This window comes from Leptodactylus fuscus, unplaced genomic scaffold, assembly GCF_031893055.1.
Source record: "Leptodactylus fuscus isolate aLepFus1 unplaced genomic scaffold, aLepFus1.hap2 HAP2_SCAFFOLD_918, whole genome shotgun sequence".
NCBI classification, from domain to species: domain Eukaryota; kingdom Metazoa; phylum Chordata; class Amphibia; order Anura; family Leptodactylidae; genus Leptodactylus; species Leptodactylus fuscus.
In genome coordinates this window covers 1-17,349 of record NW_027440968.1, presented here as the reverse complement: position 1 = coordinate 17,349, position 17,349 = coordinate 1, and the positions used below count along the sequence as shown (strand labels likewise).

The following is a 17,349-nucleotide window of genomic DNA, read 5'->3' as shown; positions in this document are numbered from 1 at the left end:
GGAGTGTTATAGAGAGAGGGGCACGGTCTGATGGAACGCTCTGCTAGTCGGGGTGGTGGAGTAGAGAACCATGTAGTCTCCAGAGATGTATACTCGGTGGGTAGGAATGGCGGTGGAGTGTTATAGAGAGAGGGGCACGGTCTGCTGGAACGCTCTGCTAGTCGGGGTGGTGCAGTAGAGAACCATGTAGTCTCCAGAGATGTATACTCGGTGGGTAGGAATGGCGGTGGAGTGTTATAGAGAGAGGGGCACGGTCTGATGGAACGCTCTGCTAGTCGGGGTGGTGGAGTAGAGAACCATGTAGTCTCCAGAGATGTATACTCGGTGGGTAGGAATGGCGGTGGAGTGTTATAGAGAGAGGGGCACGGTCTGATGGAACGCTCTGCTAGTCGGGGTGGTGGAGTAGAGAACCATGTAGTCTCCAGAGATAGCGTATACTCGGTGGGTAGGAATGGCGGTGGAGTGTTATAGAGAGAGGGGCACGGTCTGCTGGAACGCTCTGCTAGTCGGGGTGGTGGAGTAGAGAACCATGTAGTCTCCAGAGATGTATACTCGGTGGGTAGGACTGTCGGTGGAGTGTTATAGAGAGAGGGGCACGGTCTGCTGGAACGCTCTGCTAGTCGGAGTGGTGGAGTAGAGAACCATGTAGTCTCCAGAGATAGCGTATACTCGGTGGGTAGGAATGGCGGTGGAGTGTTATAGAGAGAGGGGCACGGTCTGCTGGAACGCTCTGCTAGTCGGGGTGGTGGAGTAGAGAACCATGTAGTCTTCAGAGATGTATACTCGGTGGGTAGGAATGGCGGTGGAGTGTTATAGAGAGAGGGGCACGGTCTGATGGAACGCTCTGCTAGTCGGGGTGGTGGAGTAGAGAACCATGTAGTCTCCAGAGATAGCGTATACTCGGTGGGTAGGAATGGCGGTGGAGTGTTATAGAGAGAGGGGCACGGTCTGCTGGAACGCTCTGCTAGTCGGGGTGGTGGAGTAGAGAATCCTCCAGTCTCCAGAGATGTATACTCGGTGGGTAGGAATGGCGGTGGAGTGTTATAGAGAGAGGGGCACGGTCTGCTGGAACGCTCTGCTAGTCGGGGTGGTGGAGTAGAGAACCATGTAGTCTCCAGAGATAGCATATACTCGGTGGGTAGGAATGGCGGTGGAGTGTTATAGAGAGAGGGGCACGGTCTGCTGGAACGCTCTGCTAGTCGGGGTGGTGGAGTAGAGAATCCTCCAGTCTCCAGAGATGTATACTCGGTGGGTAGGAATGGCGGTGGAGTGTTATAGAGAGAGGGGCACGGTCTGCTGGAACGCTCTGCTAGTCGGGGTGGTGGAGTAGAGAACCATGTAGTCTCCAGAGATGTATACTCGGTGGGTAGGAATGGCGGTGGAGTGTTATAGAGAGAGGGGCACGGTCTGCTGGAACGCTCTGCTAGTCGGGGTGGTGGAGTAGAGAATCCTCCAGTCTCCAGAGATGTATACTCGGTGGGTAGGACTGTCGGTGGAGTGTTATAGAGAGAGGGGCACGGTCTGCTGGAACGCTCTGCTAGTCGGGGTGGTGGAGTAGAGAATCCTCCAGTCTCCAGAGATAGCGTATACTCGGTGGGTAGGAATGGCGGTGGAGTGTTATAGAGAGAGGGGCACGGTCTGACCAGGTTATTCAGCCAATTATTGTTGGTGACCCAGCAGGTGACCCCTAGTGAGGCTCCTCCTCCTTCTGCACCACGTATGTGTGTATCACATGTCACTCACACGCCGTCTTGTGTCTCATTCCGTCTGACTTGTCCTTTCAGCTTTCTTCCTCACAATGCCGGCCCTTTTGGAAAGACCCAAGCTGTCGAATACGATGGCGCGAGCCCTCCATAGACATGTGATGATGGAGCGGGAGCGCAAGAGACAAGGTAAGGAAGGAATAATGGCCACAACGCATGACTGGTAGAACCAGGGAACGGCCCACAGATTGTAATGACGGGGTTGGGGGCCACTGTGGGTCTTAGGGGTGCTGAGGACTTTCACATTGTGTTTCCATGTGCTAAAATCTGACTCCATGTTATACAGAGGAGGAGGAGGTGGATAAGATGATGGAGCAGAAACTACGAGATGAACAAGAGAGGAGAAGGAAGAAGGAGATGGAGGAGCGGATGTCCCTGGAGGAGACTCGGGAGCAGGTCAGCTGGGGTCACAATCTGTACCCCAATTTATTGTAGTGTTTGTCTCATTCTACAAAGATCTGCCGGCTCATCTGTATCATATACTAACCCCATTCTACCCGGTGTCTTCTCTCTATATAATACACATTGTACCCGGTGTCTTCTCTCTATATAATACACATTGTTCCCGGTGTCTTCTCTCCATATAATACACATTGTACCCGGTGTCTTCTCTCTATATAATACACATTGTACCCGGTATCTTCTCTCCATATAATACACATTGTACCCGGTATCTTCTCTCCATATAATACACATTGTACCCGGTGTCTTCTCTCCATATAATACACATTGTACCCGGTGTCTTCTCTCTATATAATACACATTGTACCCGGTGTCTTCTCTCCATAGAATACACATTGTACCCGGTGTCTTCTCTCTATATAATACACATTGTACCCGGTGTCTTCTCTCCATAGAATACACATTGTACCCGGTGTCTTCTCTCCATAGAATACACATTGTACCCGGTGTCTTCTCTCCATAGAATACACATTGTACCCGGTCTCTTCTCTCTATATAATACACATTGTACCCGGTGTCTTCTCTCTATATAATACACATTGTACCCGGTGTCTTCTCTCCATATAATACACATTGTACCCGGTGTCTTCTCTCCATATATAATACACATTGTACCCGGTGTCTTCTCTCCATATATAATACACATTGTACCCGGTGTCTTCTCTCCATATATAATACACATTGTACCCGGTGTCTTCTCTCCATATATAATACACATTGTACCCGGTGTCTTCTCTCTATATAATACACATTGTACCCGGTGTCTTCTCTCTATATAATACACATTGTACCCGGTGTCTTCTCTCTATATAATACACATTCTACCCGGGCTCTTCTCTCTATATAATACACATACCCCGTTGTACCCGGGCTCTTCTCTCTATATACACTTACACTGCCGTACTCTTCCGTACCACCGTCACTCGTCTCCCCATGTTTTGTGGGTTTTCTTCCACTTTCCAGAGTTTCGCTTGTGATTCCTGTAATTGTCTGTACAATATGGTGGTGCTATTGAAGTAAGAGAATAAATCGGGGGCCCTCACACTATGGGCCACTTTTTGCCCGCCGAGGATATTTTCCGGCCCGCCCGGCAGGGGCGCACGGTCGCGCTCACTATTAGCGTATCCGCCCGGCAGGGGTGTACGGTCGCGCTCACCACTAGTGTATCCGCCCGGCAGGGGTGTACGGTCGCGCTCACCACTAGTGTATCCGCCCGGCAGGGGTGTACGGTCGCGCTCACCACTAGCGTATCCGCCCGGCAGGGGTGTACGGTCGCGCTCACTATTAGCGTATCCGCCCGGCAGGGGTGTACGGTCGCGCTCACTATTAGCGTATCCGCCCGGCAGGGGTGTACGGTCGCACTCACCACTAGCGTATCCGCCCGGCAGGGGTGTACGGTCGCGCTCACCACTAGCGTATCCGCCCGGCAGGGGTGTACGGTCGCGCTCACCACTAGCGTATCCGCCCGGCAGGGGTGTACGGTCGCACTCACCACTAGCGTATCCGCCCGGCAGGGGTGTACGGTCGCACTCACCACTAGCGTATCCGCCCGGCAGGGGTGTACGGTCGCACTCACCACTAGCGTATCCGCCCGGCAGGGGTGTACGGTCGCACTCACCACTAGCGTATCCGCCCGGCAGGGGTGTACGGTCGCACTCACCACTAGTGTATCCGCTGCTTTCAGTTGTAGGTACAATCGTACAACACGTCCTGTGGGATTATCTGACACTCGTCTTTATCTCCTCAGATTATGAAACTCCAGGACAAACTGAATAAACTGCAGGAAGAAAAACACCAACTATTCCTGCAGCTGAAGAAGGTCCTACACGAGGAGGAGAAGAGGAGGAGGAAGGAGCAGAGGTGCGGTATATACTGACAGGGACACGGCTGTGCTGTATACTGAGAGGGACAGGGCTGTATTGTATACTGAGGGGGATACAGAAGTCCACCTGTAGTATATACTGAGGGTGGTGTAATAACAGGGTACTTACCCCCGGCTGTAGTATATACTGAGGGCGGTGTAATAACAGGGTACTTACCCCCGGCTGTAGTATATACTGAGGGCGATGTAATTACAGGTTACTTACCCCCGGCTGCAGTATATACTGAGGGCAGTGAAATAACAGGGTACTTACCCCCGGCTGTAGTATATACTGAGGGCAGTGAAATAACAGGGTACTTACCCCCGGCTGTAGTATATACTGAGGGCAGTGAAATAACAGGGTACTTACCCCCGGCTGTAGTGTATACTGAGGGCGGTGAAATAACAGGGTACTTACCCCCGGCTGTAGTGTATACTGAGGGCGGTGTAATAACAGGGTACTTACCCCCGGCTGTAGTGTATACTGAGGGCGGTGTAATAACAGGGTACTTACCCCCGGCTGTAGTGTATACTGAGGGCGGAGTAATAACAGGGTACTTACCCCCGGCTACAGTATATACTGAGTGCAGTGTAATAACAGGGTACTTACCCCCGGCTGTAGTATATACTGAGGGCGGTGTAATACTAGGGTACTTACCCCCGGCTGTAGTATATACTGAGGGCAGTGAAATAACAGGGTACTTACCCCCGGCTGTAGTATATACTGAGGGCAGTGAAATAACAGGGTACTTACCCCCGGCTGTAGTGTATACTGAGGGCGGTGAAATAACAGGGTACTTACCCCCGGCTGTAGTGTATACTGAGGGCGGTGTAATAACAGGGTACTTACCCCCGGCTGTAGTGTATACTGAGGGCGGTGTAATAACAGGGTACTTACCCCCGGCTGTAGTGTATACTGAGGGCGGAGTAATAACAGGGTACTTACCCCCGGCTACAGTATATACTGAGTGCAGTGTAATAACAGGGTACTTACCCCCGGCTGTAGTATATACTGAGGGCGGTGTAATACTAGGGTACTTACCCCCGGCTGTAGTATATACTGAGGGCAGTGAAATAACAGGGTACTTACCCCCGGCTGTAGTATATACTGAGGGCGGTGAAATAACAGGGTACTTACCCCCGGCTGTAGTGTATACTGAGGGCGGTGAAATAACAGGGTACTTACCCCCGGCTGTAGTGTATACTGAGGGCGGTGTAATAACAGGGTACTTACCCCCGGCTGTAGTGTATACTGAGGGCGGTGTAATAACAGGGTACTTACCCCCGGCTGTAGTGTATACTGAGGGCGGAGTAATAACAGGGTACTTACCCCCGGCTACAGTATATACTGAGTGCAGTGTAATAACAGGGTACTTACCCCCGGCTGTAGTATATACTGAGGGCGGTGTAATACTAGGGTACTTACCCCCGGCTGTAGTATATACTGAGGGCGGTGTAATAACAGGGTACTTACCCCCAGCTGTAGTATATACTGAGGGCGGTGTAATAACAGGGTACTTACCCCCGGCTGTAGTATATACTGAGGGCGGTGTAATACTAGGGTACTTACCCCCGGCTGTAGTATATACTGAGGGCGGTGTAATAACAGGGTACTTACCCCCGGCTGTAGTATATACTGAGGGCGGTGTAATACTAGGGTACTTACCCCCGGCTGTAGTATATACTGAGGGCAGTGAAATAACAGGGTACTTACCCCCGGCTGTAGTGTATACTGAGGGCGATGTAATTACAGGTTACTTACCCCCGGCTGTAGTATATACTGAGGGCGATGTAATTACAGGTTACTTACCCCCTGCTGCAGTATATACTGAGGGCAGTGAAATAACAGGGTACTTACCCCCGGCTGTAGTATATACTGAGGGCAGTGAAATAACAGGGTACTTACCCCCGGCTGTAGTATATACTGAGGGCGATGTAATTACAGGTTACTTACCCCCTGCTGCAGTATATACTGAGGGCGGTGAAATAACAGGGTACTTACCCCCGGCTGTAGTATATACTGAGGGCGGTGAAATAACAGGGTACTTACCCCCGGCTGTAGTATATACTGAGGGCGGTGAAATAACAGGGTACTTACCCCCGGCTGTAGTATATACTGAGGGCGGTGAAATAACAGGGTACTTACCCCCGGCTGTAGTATATACTGAGGGCGGTGTAATAACAGGGTACTTACCCCCGGCTGTAGTGTATACTGAGGGCGGAGTAATAACAGGGTACTTACCCCCGGCTACAGTATATACTGAGTGCAGTGTAATAACAGGGTACTTACCCCCGGCTGTAGTATATACTGAGGGCGGTGTAATACTAGGGTACTTACCCCCGGCTGTAGTATATACTGAGGGCGGTGTAATACTAAGGTACTTACCCCCGGCTGTAGTATATACTGAGGGCGGTGTAATAACAGGGTACTTACCCCCAGCTGTAGTATATACTGAGGGCGGTGTAATAACAGGGTACTTACCCCCGGCTGTAGTATATACTGAGGGCGGTGTAATAACAGGGTACTTACCCCCGGCTGTAGTATATACTGAGGGCGGTGAAATAACAGGGTACTTACCCCCGGCTGTAGTATATACTGAGGGCGGTGTAATAACAGGGTACTTACCCCCGGCTGTAGTATATACTGAGGGCGGTGTAATAACAGGGTACTTACCCCCGGCTGTAGTATATACTGAGGGCGGTGAAATAACAGGGTACTTACCCCCGGCTGTAGTATATACTGAGGGCGGTGTAATAACAGGGTACTTACCCCCGGCTGTAGTATATACTGAGGGCGGTGAAATAACAGGGTACTTACCCCCGGCTGTAGTATATACTGAGGGCGGTGTAATAACAGGGTACTTACCCCCGGCTACAGTATATACTGAGTGCGGTGTAATAACAGGGTACTTACCCCCGGCTGTAGTATATACTGAGGGCGGTGTAATACTAGGGTACTTACCCCCGGCTGTAGTATATACTGAGGGCGGTGTAATACTAGGGTACTTACCCCCGGCTGTAGTATATACTGAGGGCGGTGTAATACTAGGGTACTTACCCCCGGCTGTAGTATATACTGAGGGCGGTGTAATACTAGGGTACTTACCCCCGGCTGTAGTATATACTGAGGGCGGTGTAATAACAGGGTACTTACCCCCGGCTGTAGTATATACTGAGGGCGATGTAATATCTGGATACTTACCCCCGGCTGTAGTATATACTGAGTGCAGTGTAATAACAGGGTACTTGCCCCCGGCTGTAGTATATACTGAGGGCGATGTAATAACAGGGTACTTACCCCCGGCTGTAGTATATACTGAGGGCGATGTAATAACAGGGTACTTACCCCCGGCTGTAGTATACATTGAGGGCGGTGTAATATCTGGATACTTACCCCCGGCTGTAGTATATACTGAGTGCAGTGTAATAACAGGGTACTTACCCCCGGCTGTAGTATATACTGAGGGCGATGTAATTACAGGTTACTTACCCCCTGCTGCAGTATATACTGAGGGCGGTGAAATAACAGGGTACTTACCCCCGGCTGTAGTATATACTGAGGGCGGTTTAATAACAGGGTACTTACCCCCGGCTGTAGTATATACTGAGGGCGGTTTAATAACAGGGTACTTACCCCCGGCTGTAGTATATACTGAGGGCGGTTTAATAACAGGGTACTTACCCCCGGCTGTAGTATATACTGAGGGCGGTTTAATAACAGGGTACTTACCCCCGGCTGTAGTATATACTGAGGGCGGTTTAATAACAGGGTACTTACCCCCGGCTGTAGTATATACTGAGGGCGGTGTAATAACAGGGTACTTACCCCCGGCTGTAGTATATACTGAGGGCGGTGTAATACTAGGGTACTTACCCCCGGCTGTAGTATATACTGAGGGCGATGTAATTACAGGTTACTTACCCCCGGCTGTAGTATATACTGAGGGCGGTGTAATACTAGGGTACTTACCCCCGGCTGTAGTGTATACTGAGGGCGGTGAAATAACAGGGTACTTACCCCCGGCTGTAGTGTATACTGAGGGCGGTGAAATAACAGGGTACTTACCCCCGGCTGTAGTATATACTGAGGGCGGTTTAATAACAGGGTACTTACCCCCGGCTGTAGTATATACTGAGGGCGGTGTAATATCTGGGTACTTACCCCCGGCTGTAGTATATACTGAGGCCGGTTTAATAACAGGGTACTTACCCCCGGCTGTAGTATATACTGAGGGCGGTGTAATAACAGGGTACTTACCCCCGGCTGTAGTATATACTGAGGGCGGTTTAATAACAGGGTACTTACCCCCGGCTGTAGTATATACTGAGGGCGGTGTAATAACAGGGTACTTACCCCCGGCTGTAGTATATACTGAGGGCGGTGTAATATCTGGGTACTTACCCCCGGCTGTAGTATATACTGAGGCCGGTTTAATAACAGGGTACTTACCCCCGGCTGTAGTATATACTGAGGGCGGTGTAATAACAGGGTACTTACCCCCGGCTGTAGTATATACTGAGGGCGGTGTAATATCTGGGTACTTACCCCCGGCTGTAGTATATACTGAGGGCGGTTTAATAACAGGGTACTTACCACCGGCTGTAGTATATACTGAGGGCGGTGTAATAACAGGGTACTTACCCCCGGCTGTAGTATATACTGAGGGCGGTGTAATAACAGGGTACTTACCCCCGGCTGTAGTATATACTGAGGGCGGTGTAATAACAGGGTACTTACCCCCGGCTGTAGTATATACTGAGGGCGGTGTAATAACAGGGTACTTACCCCCGGCTGTAGTATATACTGAGGGCGGTGTAATAACAGGGTACTTACCCCCGGCTGTAGTATATACTGAGGGCGGTGTAATAACAGGGTACTTACCCCCGGCTGTAGTATATACTGAGGGCGGTGTAATAACAGGGTACTTACCCCCGGCTGTAGTATATACTGAGTGCAGTGTAATAACAGGGTACTTACCCCCGGCTGTAGTATATACTGAGGGCGATGTAATAACAGGGTACTTACCCCCGGCTGTAGTATATACTGAGGGCGGTGTAATAACAGGGTACTTACCCCCGGCTGTAGTATATACTGAGGGCGGTGTAATACTAGGGTACTTACCCCCGGCTGTAGTATATACTGAGGGCGGTGTAATACTAGGGTACTTACCCCCGGCTGTAGTATATACTGAGGGCGGTGTAATAACAGGGTACTTACCCCCGGCTGTAGTATATACTGAGGGCGGTGTAATACTAGGGTACTTACCCCCGGCTGTAGTATATACTGAGGGCGGTGTAATACTAGGGTACTTACCCCCGGCTGTAGTGTATACTGAGGGCGGTGAAATAACAGGGTACTTACCCCCGGCTGTAGTGTATACTGAGGGCGGTGAAATAACAGGGTACTTACCCCCGGCTGTAGTATATACTGAGGGCGGTGTAATAACAGGGTACTTACCCCCGGCTGTAGTATATACTGAGGGCGGTGTAATAACAGGGTACTTACCCCCGGCTGTAGTATATACTGAGGGCGGTGTAATACTAGGGTACTTACCCCCGGCTGTAGTATATACTGAGGGCGGTGTAATAACAGGGTACTTACCCCCGGCTGTAGTATATACTGAGGGCGGTGTAATACTAGGGTACTTACCCCCGGCTGTAGTATATACTGAGGGCGGTGTAATAACAGGGTACTTACCCCCGGCTGTAGTATATACTGAGGGCGATGTAATATCTGGATACTTACCCCCGGCTGTAGTATATACTGAGTGCAGTGTAATAACAGGGTACTTGCCCCCGGCTGTAGTATATACTGAGGGCGATGTAATAACAGGGTACTTACCCCCGGCTGTAGTATATACTGAGGGCGATGTAATAACAGGGTACTTACCCCCGGCTGTAGTATACATTGAGGGCGGTGTAATATCTGGATACTTACCCCCGGCTGTAGTATATACTGAGTGCAGTGTAATAACAGGGTACTTACCCCCGGCTGTAGTATATACTGAGGGCGATGTAATATCTGGGTACTTACCCCCGGCTGTAGTATATACTGAGGGCGGTGTAATAACAGGGTACTTACCCCCGGCTGTAGTATATACTGAGGCCGGTTTAATAACAGGGTACTTACCCCCGGCTGTAGTATATACTGAGGGCGGTGTAATAACAGGGTACTTACCCCCGGCTGTAGTATATACTGAGGGCGGTTTAATAACAGGGTACTTACCCCCGGCTGTAGTATATACTGAGGGCGGTGTAATAACAGGGTACTTACCCCCGGCTGTAGTATATACTGAGGGCGGTTTAATAACAGGGTACTTACCCCCGGCTGTAGTATATACTGAGGGCGGTGTAATAACAGGGTACTTACCCCCGGCTGTAGTATATACTGAGGGCGGTGTAATATCTGGGTACTTACCCCCGGCTGTAGTATATACTGAGGCCGGTTTAATAACAGGGTACTTACCCCCGGCTGTAGTATATACTGAGGGCGGTGTAATAACAGGGTACTTACCACCGGCTGTAGTATATACTGAGGGCGGTGTAATAACAGGGTACTTACCCCCGGCTGTAGTATATACTGAGGGCGGTGTAATAACAGGGTACTTACCCCCGGCTGTAGTATATACTGAGGGCGGTGTAATAACAGGGTACTTACCCCCGGCTGTAGTATATACTGAGGGCGGTGTAATAACAGGGTACTTACCCCCGGCTGTAGTATATACTGAGGGCGGTGTAATAACAGGGTACTTACCCCCGGCTGTAGTATATACTGAGGGCGGTGTAATAACAGGGTACTTACCCCCGGCTGTAGTATATACTGAGGGCGGTGTAATAACAGGGTACTTACCCCCGGCTGTAGTATATACTGAGGGCGGTGTAATAACAGGGTACTTACCCCCGGCTGTAGTATATACTGAGGGCGATGTAATATCTGGATACTTACCCCCGGCTGCAGTATACATTGAGGGCAGTGAAATAACAGGGTACTTACCCCGGCTGTAGAGTATACTGAGGGCGGTGTAATAACAGGGTACTTACCCCCGACTGTAGTATATACTGAGGGCGGTGAAATAACAGGGTACTTACCCCCGGCTGTAGTATATACTGAGGGCGGTGTAATAACAGGGTACTTACCCCCGGCTGTAGTATATACTGAGGGCGATGTAATATCTGGATACTTACCCCCGGCTGTAGTATATACTGAGGGCGATGTAATATCTGGGTACTTACCCCCGGCTGTAGTATATACTGAGGGCGGTGTAATAACAGGGTACTTACCCCCGGCTGTAGTATATACTGAGGGCGATGTAATATCTGGATACTTACCCCCGGCTGTAGTATATACTGAGTGCAGTGTAATAACAGGGTACTTACCCCCGGCTGTAGTATATACTGAGGGCGGTGTAATAACAGGGTACTTACCCCCGGCTGTAGTATATACTGAGGGCGATGTAATATCTGGATACTTACCCCCGGCTGTAGTATATACTGAGGGCGATGTAATATCTGGGTACTTACCCCCGGCTGTAGTATATACTGAGGGCGGTGTAATAACAGGGGTACTTACCCCCGGCTGTAGTATATACTGAGGGCGATGTAATAACAGGGTACTTACCCCCGGCTGTAGTATATACTGAGGGCGATGTAATATCTGGGTACTTACCCCCGGCTGTAGTATATACTGAGGGCGGTGTAATAACAGGGTACTTACCCCCGGCTGTAGTATATACTGAGGGCGGTGTAATAACAGGGTACTTACCCCCGGCTGTAGTATATACTGAGGGCGATGTAATATCTGGATACTTACCCCCGGCTGTAGTATATACTGAGGGCGATGTAATATCTGGGTACTTACCCCCGGCTGTAGTATATACTGAGGGCGGTGTAATAACAGGGTACTTACCCCCGGCTGTAGTATATACTGAGGGCGATGTAATATCTGGATACTTACCCCCGGCTGTAGTATATACTGAGGGCGATGTAATAACAGGGTACTTACCCCCGGCTGTAGTATACATTGAGGGCGGTGTAATATCTGGATACTTACCCCCGGCTGTAGTATATACTGAGTGCAGTGTAATAACAGGGTACTTACCCCCGGCTGTAGTATATACTGAGGGCGATGTAATATCTGGGTACTTACCCCCGGCTGTAGTATATACTGAGGGCGGTGTAATAACAGGGTACTTACCCCCGGCTGTAGTATATACTGAGGGCGGTGTAATATCTGGGTACTTACCCCCGGCTGTAGTATATACTGAGGGCGGTGTAATAACAGGGTACTTACCCCCGGCTGTAGTATATACTGAGGGCGGTGTAATAACAGGGTACTTACTCCCGGCTGTAGTATATACTGAGTGCAGTGTAATAACAGGGTACTTACCCCCGGCTGTAGTATATACTGAGGGCGGTGTAATAACAGGGTACTTACCCCCGGCTGTAGTATATACTGAGGGCGATGTAATATCTGGATACTTACCCCCGGCTGCAGTATACATTGAGGGCAGTGAAATAACAGGGTACTTACCCCCGGCTGTAGAGTATACTGAGGGCGGTGTAATAACAGGGTACTTACCCCCGACTGTAGTATATACTGAGGGCGGTGAAATAACAGGGTACTTACCCCCGGCTGTAGTATATACTGAGGGCGGTGTAATAACAGGGTACTTACCCCCGGCTGTAGAGTATACTGAGGGCGGTGTAATAACAGGGTACTTACCCCCGACTGTAGTATATACTGAGGGCGGTGAAATAACAGGGTACTTACCCCCGGCTGTAGTGTATACTGAGGGCGGTGTAATAACAGGGTACTTACCCCCGGCTGTAGTATATACTGAGGGCGGTGTAATAACAGGGTACTTACCCCCGGCTGTAGTATATACTGAGGGCGATGTAATATCTGGGTACTTACCCCCGGCTGTAGTATATACTGAGGGCGGTGTAATAACAGGGTACTTACCCCCGGCTGTAGTATATACTGAGGGCGATGTAATATCTGGATACTTACCCCCGGCTGTAGTATATACTGAGTGCAGTGTAATAACAGGGTACTTACCCCCGGCTGTAGTATATACTGAGTGCAGTGTAATAACAGGGTACTTACCCCCGGCTGTAGTATATACTGAGGGCGATGTAATAACAGGGTACTTACCCCGGCTGTAGTATATACTGAGTGCAGTGTAATAACAGGGTACTTACCCCCGGCTGTAGTATATACTGAGGGCGATGTAATAACAGGGTACTTACCCCCGGCTGTAGTATACATTGAGGGCGGTGTAATATCTGGATACTTACCCCCGGCTGTAGTATATACTGAGGGCGGTGTAATAACAGGGTACTTACCCCCGGCTGTAGTATATACTGAGGGCGGTGTAATAACAGGGTACTTACCCCCGGCTGTAGTATATACTGAGTGCAGTGTAATAACAGGGTACTTACCCCCGGCTGTAGTATATACTGAGGGCGGTGTAATAACAGGGTACTTACCCCCGGCTGTAGTATATACTGAGTGCAGTGTAATAACAGGGTACTTACCCCCGGCTGTAGTATATACTGAGGGCGGTGTAATAACAGGGTACTTATCCCCGGCTGTAGTATATACTGAGGGCGGTGTAATAACAGGGTACTTACCCCCGGCTGTAGTATATACTGAGGGCGATGTAATATCTGGGTACTTACCTCCGCCTGTCTCTCCTTGCAGTGACCTCACCACTCTGACCTCTGCCGCCTACCAGCAGGGCATGGTAATGCACACGGGCGCCCATCTCATTAATATGCAAGGTGAGAGTTTTGGCCGCTGCCCCTTCTCTTGTGTGTTGTTCCCCTCTCAGACCTGACTCTCTTCACGTTGCAGGAAGTCCTGGGGGTCATTCCCGTCACAGCTCACTCATGGCTGATCGGGCCAAGCAGATGTTTGGGCCCCCGGTGATCACGGTCAGTTCTCTCTCTGTTTTATGGCTGTTTTCTTCTTGTATTTGACTGTTGCTGTAATTTGCTGTCTCTTCTGTCTTCAGGGTCGCCATTACCCAACACAGCCGTCCTTCAGCCCCACCGCTGCCGAGCATGGTCAGTACCAAACCAGTCAGTCAGGCCACAGCCCGTACACAGTCAGCCAGCCACAGCACAGCTTTGGGGCCGGCCAGGCGGGACCCGTCAGCTACACAGGGAGCCAGCCAATCAGAGGGTCAGAGTGCTTCCATGCTGTGGTTTGTCGCTGTGCCTCCATGTTGTGTTGTGTTGCTGTGCTTCCGTGCTGTGCTGTCTTGCGTTGCTCTGTCTCTGTGCTGTGCTGCTGTCTCCATGCTGTGTTGCTCTGTCTATGTGCTGCGTTGCTTTGTCTCCGTGCTGCGTTGCTTTGTCTATGTGTGGTGCTGTGTTGCGTTGCTCTGTCTGTGTGCTGCGTTGCTTTGTCTCCGTGCTGTCCTGCGTTGCTTTGTCACTGTGCTGCGTTGCTTTGTCTCCATGCTGTGTTGCGTTGCGTTGCTTTGTCGCTGTGGTGCGTTCCTCTGTCTGTGTGCTGTGTTGCGTTGCTTTGTCTGTGTGCTGTGCTGTGCTGCTTTGTCTCCATGCTGTGTTGCGTTGCTTTGTCGCTGTGGTGCGTTCCTCTGTCTGTGTGCTGTGTTGCATTGCTTTGTCTGTGTGCTGTGCTGTGCTGCTTTGTCTCCATGCTGTGCTGCGTTGCTTTGTCTCCGTGCTGTGTTGCTTTGTCTCTGTGCTGCGTTGCTTTGTCTCCGTGCTGCGTTGCTTTGTCTCTGTGCTGCGTTGCTTTGTCTCTGTGCTGCGTTGCTTTGTCTCTGTGCTGCGTTGCTTTGTCTCTGTGCTGCGTTGCTTTGTCTCTGTGCTGCGTTGCTTTGTCTCTGTGCTGCGTTGCTTTGTCTCTGTGCTGCGTTGCTTTGTCTCTGTGCTGCGTTGCTTTGTCTCTGTGCTGCGTTGCTTTGTCTCCGTGCTGCGTTGCTTTGTCTCCGTGCTGTGTTGCTTTGTCTCCGTGCTGCGTTGCTTTGTCTCCGTGCTGTGTTGCTTTGTCTCCGTGCTGCGTTGCGTTGCTCTGTCTGTGTGCTGTGCTGCTTTGTTGCGTTGCTTTCGCTGTGCTGCGTTGTGTCCGTGCTGTTTTGCAATGCTGTACCTCCATGATGAGCCGTTTCGTGGTCTTGTGCTGTTGCAGGTCCCGCTGCCTTCCCCACCATGCAGTATCTTTCTCACCAGCAGCCAGGGTACACGGTCCACGGACATTACACCGGAGCTCATGCAGGTTAGTGACCCTGTCTCTTGTCCCGGCCATTTTGGGGTCTTGCCGCTGTCTATTGACGTTTGTGTCCTCTTCAGGATTCATGCCACCGAGCAGCACCATCCCGCTCCAGAAGCAGCTGGAACACGCCAACCAACAGTCCGGATTCACTGACTCGGTGAGGACCTTCTTGTCGTGCAGACTCTCACTGTCTCTGATGTGTATACGCTGTATATAGAGGTCACACTCCTGTCTCTCTCCGCAGTCGTCCCTGCGCCCCATGCACCCACAGGCTCTGCACCCTACGCAGACCCTTCTGACCGCTCCACCTATAGCAGTCCCCATGCAGCCGAGCAAGGTAAGAGGCCTCGTAGATGGATGACAGCCCCCACCACATCCCCCATCCCTGAGAGCAGGACCTTCGTACCCCCCACCCCCACATTCCTAGTGATGTAGATGGATGAGGCCCCCCCACAAGGGCAGGACCTTCGTACTCCCACCCCCCCCCCCCATATTCCTAGTGATGTAGGTGGATGACGCCCCCACCACCACCACATCCACCATCCCTGAGGGCAGGACCTTCGTACCCCCCCCCCCCCAATATTCCTAGTGATGTAGATGGATGACGCGCCCCCCCACCACCACATCCCCAATCCCTGAGGGCAGGACCTTCGTACCCCCCCCCCCCCCCCAATATTCCTAGTGATGTAGATGGATGACGCGCCCCCCCACCACCACATCCCCAATCCCTGAGGGCAGGACCTTCGTACTCCCCCCCCCCCCCATATTCCTAGTGATGTAGGTGGATGACGCGCCCCCCCACCACCACATCCCCAATCCCTGAGGGCAGGACCTTCGTACTCCCCCCCCCCCCCCCCATATTCCTAGTGATGTAGGAGGATGACGCCCCCCCCACACACACACACAAGGGCAGGACCTTCGTACTCCCCCCCCACCCCCATATTCCTAGTGATGTAGGTGGATGACGCCCCCCCACAACCACATCCCCAATCCCTGAGGGCAGGACCTTCGTACTCCCCCCCCCCCCCCCATATCCTAGTGATGTAGGTGGATGACGCCCCCCCCACCACCACATCCACCATCCCTGAGGCAGGACCTTCGTACCCCCCCCCCCCCCAATATTCCTAGTGATGTAGATGGATGACGCGCCCCCCCCCCCCACCACATCCCCAATCCCTGAGGGCAGGACCTTCGTACTCCCCCCCCCCCCCCATATTCCTAGTGATGTAGGTGGATGACGCGCCCCCCCCCCCCCACCACATCCCCAATCCCTGAGGGCAGGACCTTCGTACCCCCCCCCCCCCAATATTCCTAGTGATGTAGATGGATGACACCCCCCCCCACACACACACACACACATCCCCAATCCCTGAGGGCAGGACCTTCGTACCCCCTCACCATTGTCCCACCCTGTATTCCTAGTGATGGAGGACGGTAGCCGCAGAGGTCTTGTAAAGCGGTCTCTCTGTACAGAATCAGGAAGTGTTGTCATGAGGACGCAGGCTGTGCAGCCTTGGCGGCCATATTACCCCCTCTCCTATCAATCACACAGTAGGCTATACTGGGGGGGGGGGTTTGTACTCTCCATAAAACCCTTTTCTTGTTGTCTAACTGGGGTACACAGCACCATGGGATATAGACCCGGCCACGTCTCCTCCGCCCACACAGTCTATACCCTCTCACAGACTGTACCACTAAGCCAGTCTGGTACCACAGCAGTGGGAGAGAGTCCAAAGAAAAAATACGGACCCAACATCCACAAACCAGTATTGGCCTGGTGAATACCGACAGTGATAGGAATCCACAGCTAATCCAGAACCCCACGCAACAAAAACCCACTTGTCCTCTACTAAATGAGGTGTGTCCATTCCAAATCCGGGCTCAGAATTGTTGTAACACGTCAGGACGTTGTGTATGACTAGATGAATGAAGCCCAGGGGGGGCCCAGCACTGGTAGAGGGGGGGGGGGGCCCAGGACTGGTAGAGGGGGGGGGCCCAGGACTGGTAGAGGGGGA

The 17,349-nt window shown here is 51.5% G+C and overlaps 1 protein-coding gene across 1 annotated transcript; it reads left to right on the top strand.

Annotated features, from left to right (window-relative positions):
• Window positions 1–1,757: 1,757 nt before the first annotated feature.
• GPS2 (G protein pathway suppressor 2) lies at window positions 1,758–15,671 on the top strand (the record flags this gene model as incomplete). The annotated part of the gene is made up of 9 exons (XM_075262090.1): window positions 1,758–1,892; window positions 2,050–2,159; window positions 3,973–4,085; window positions 13,790–13,869; window positions 13,943–14,022; window positions 14,103–14,154; window positions 15,251–15,337; window positions 15,412–15,491; window positions 15,579–15,671. Coding segments are annotated over exons 1-9 (789 nt in total), but the record flags the coding sequence as incomplete, so codon positions are not given.
• Window positions 15,672–17,349: the final 1,678 nt, after the last annotated feature.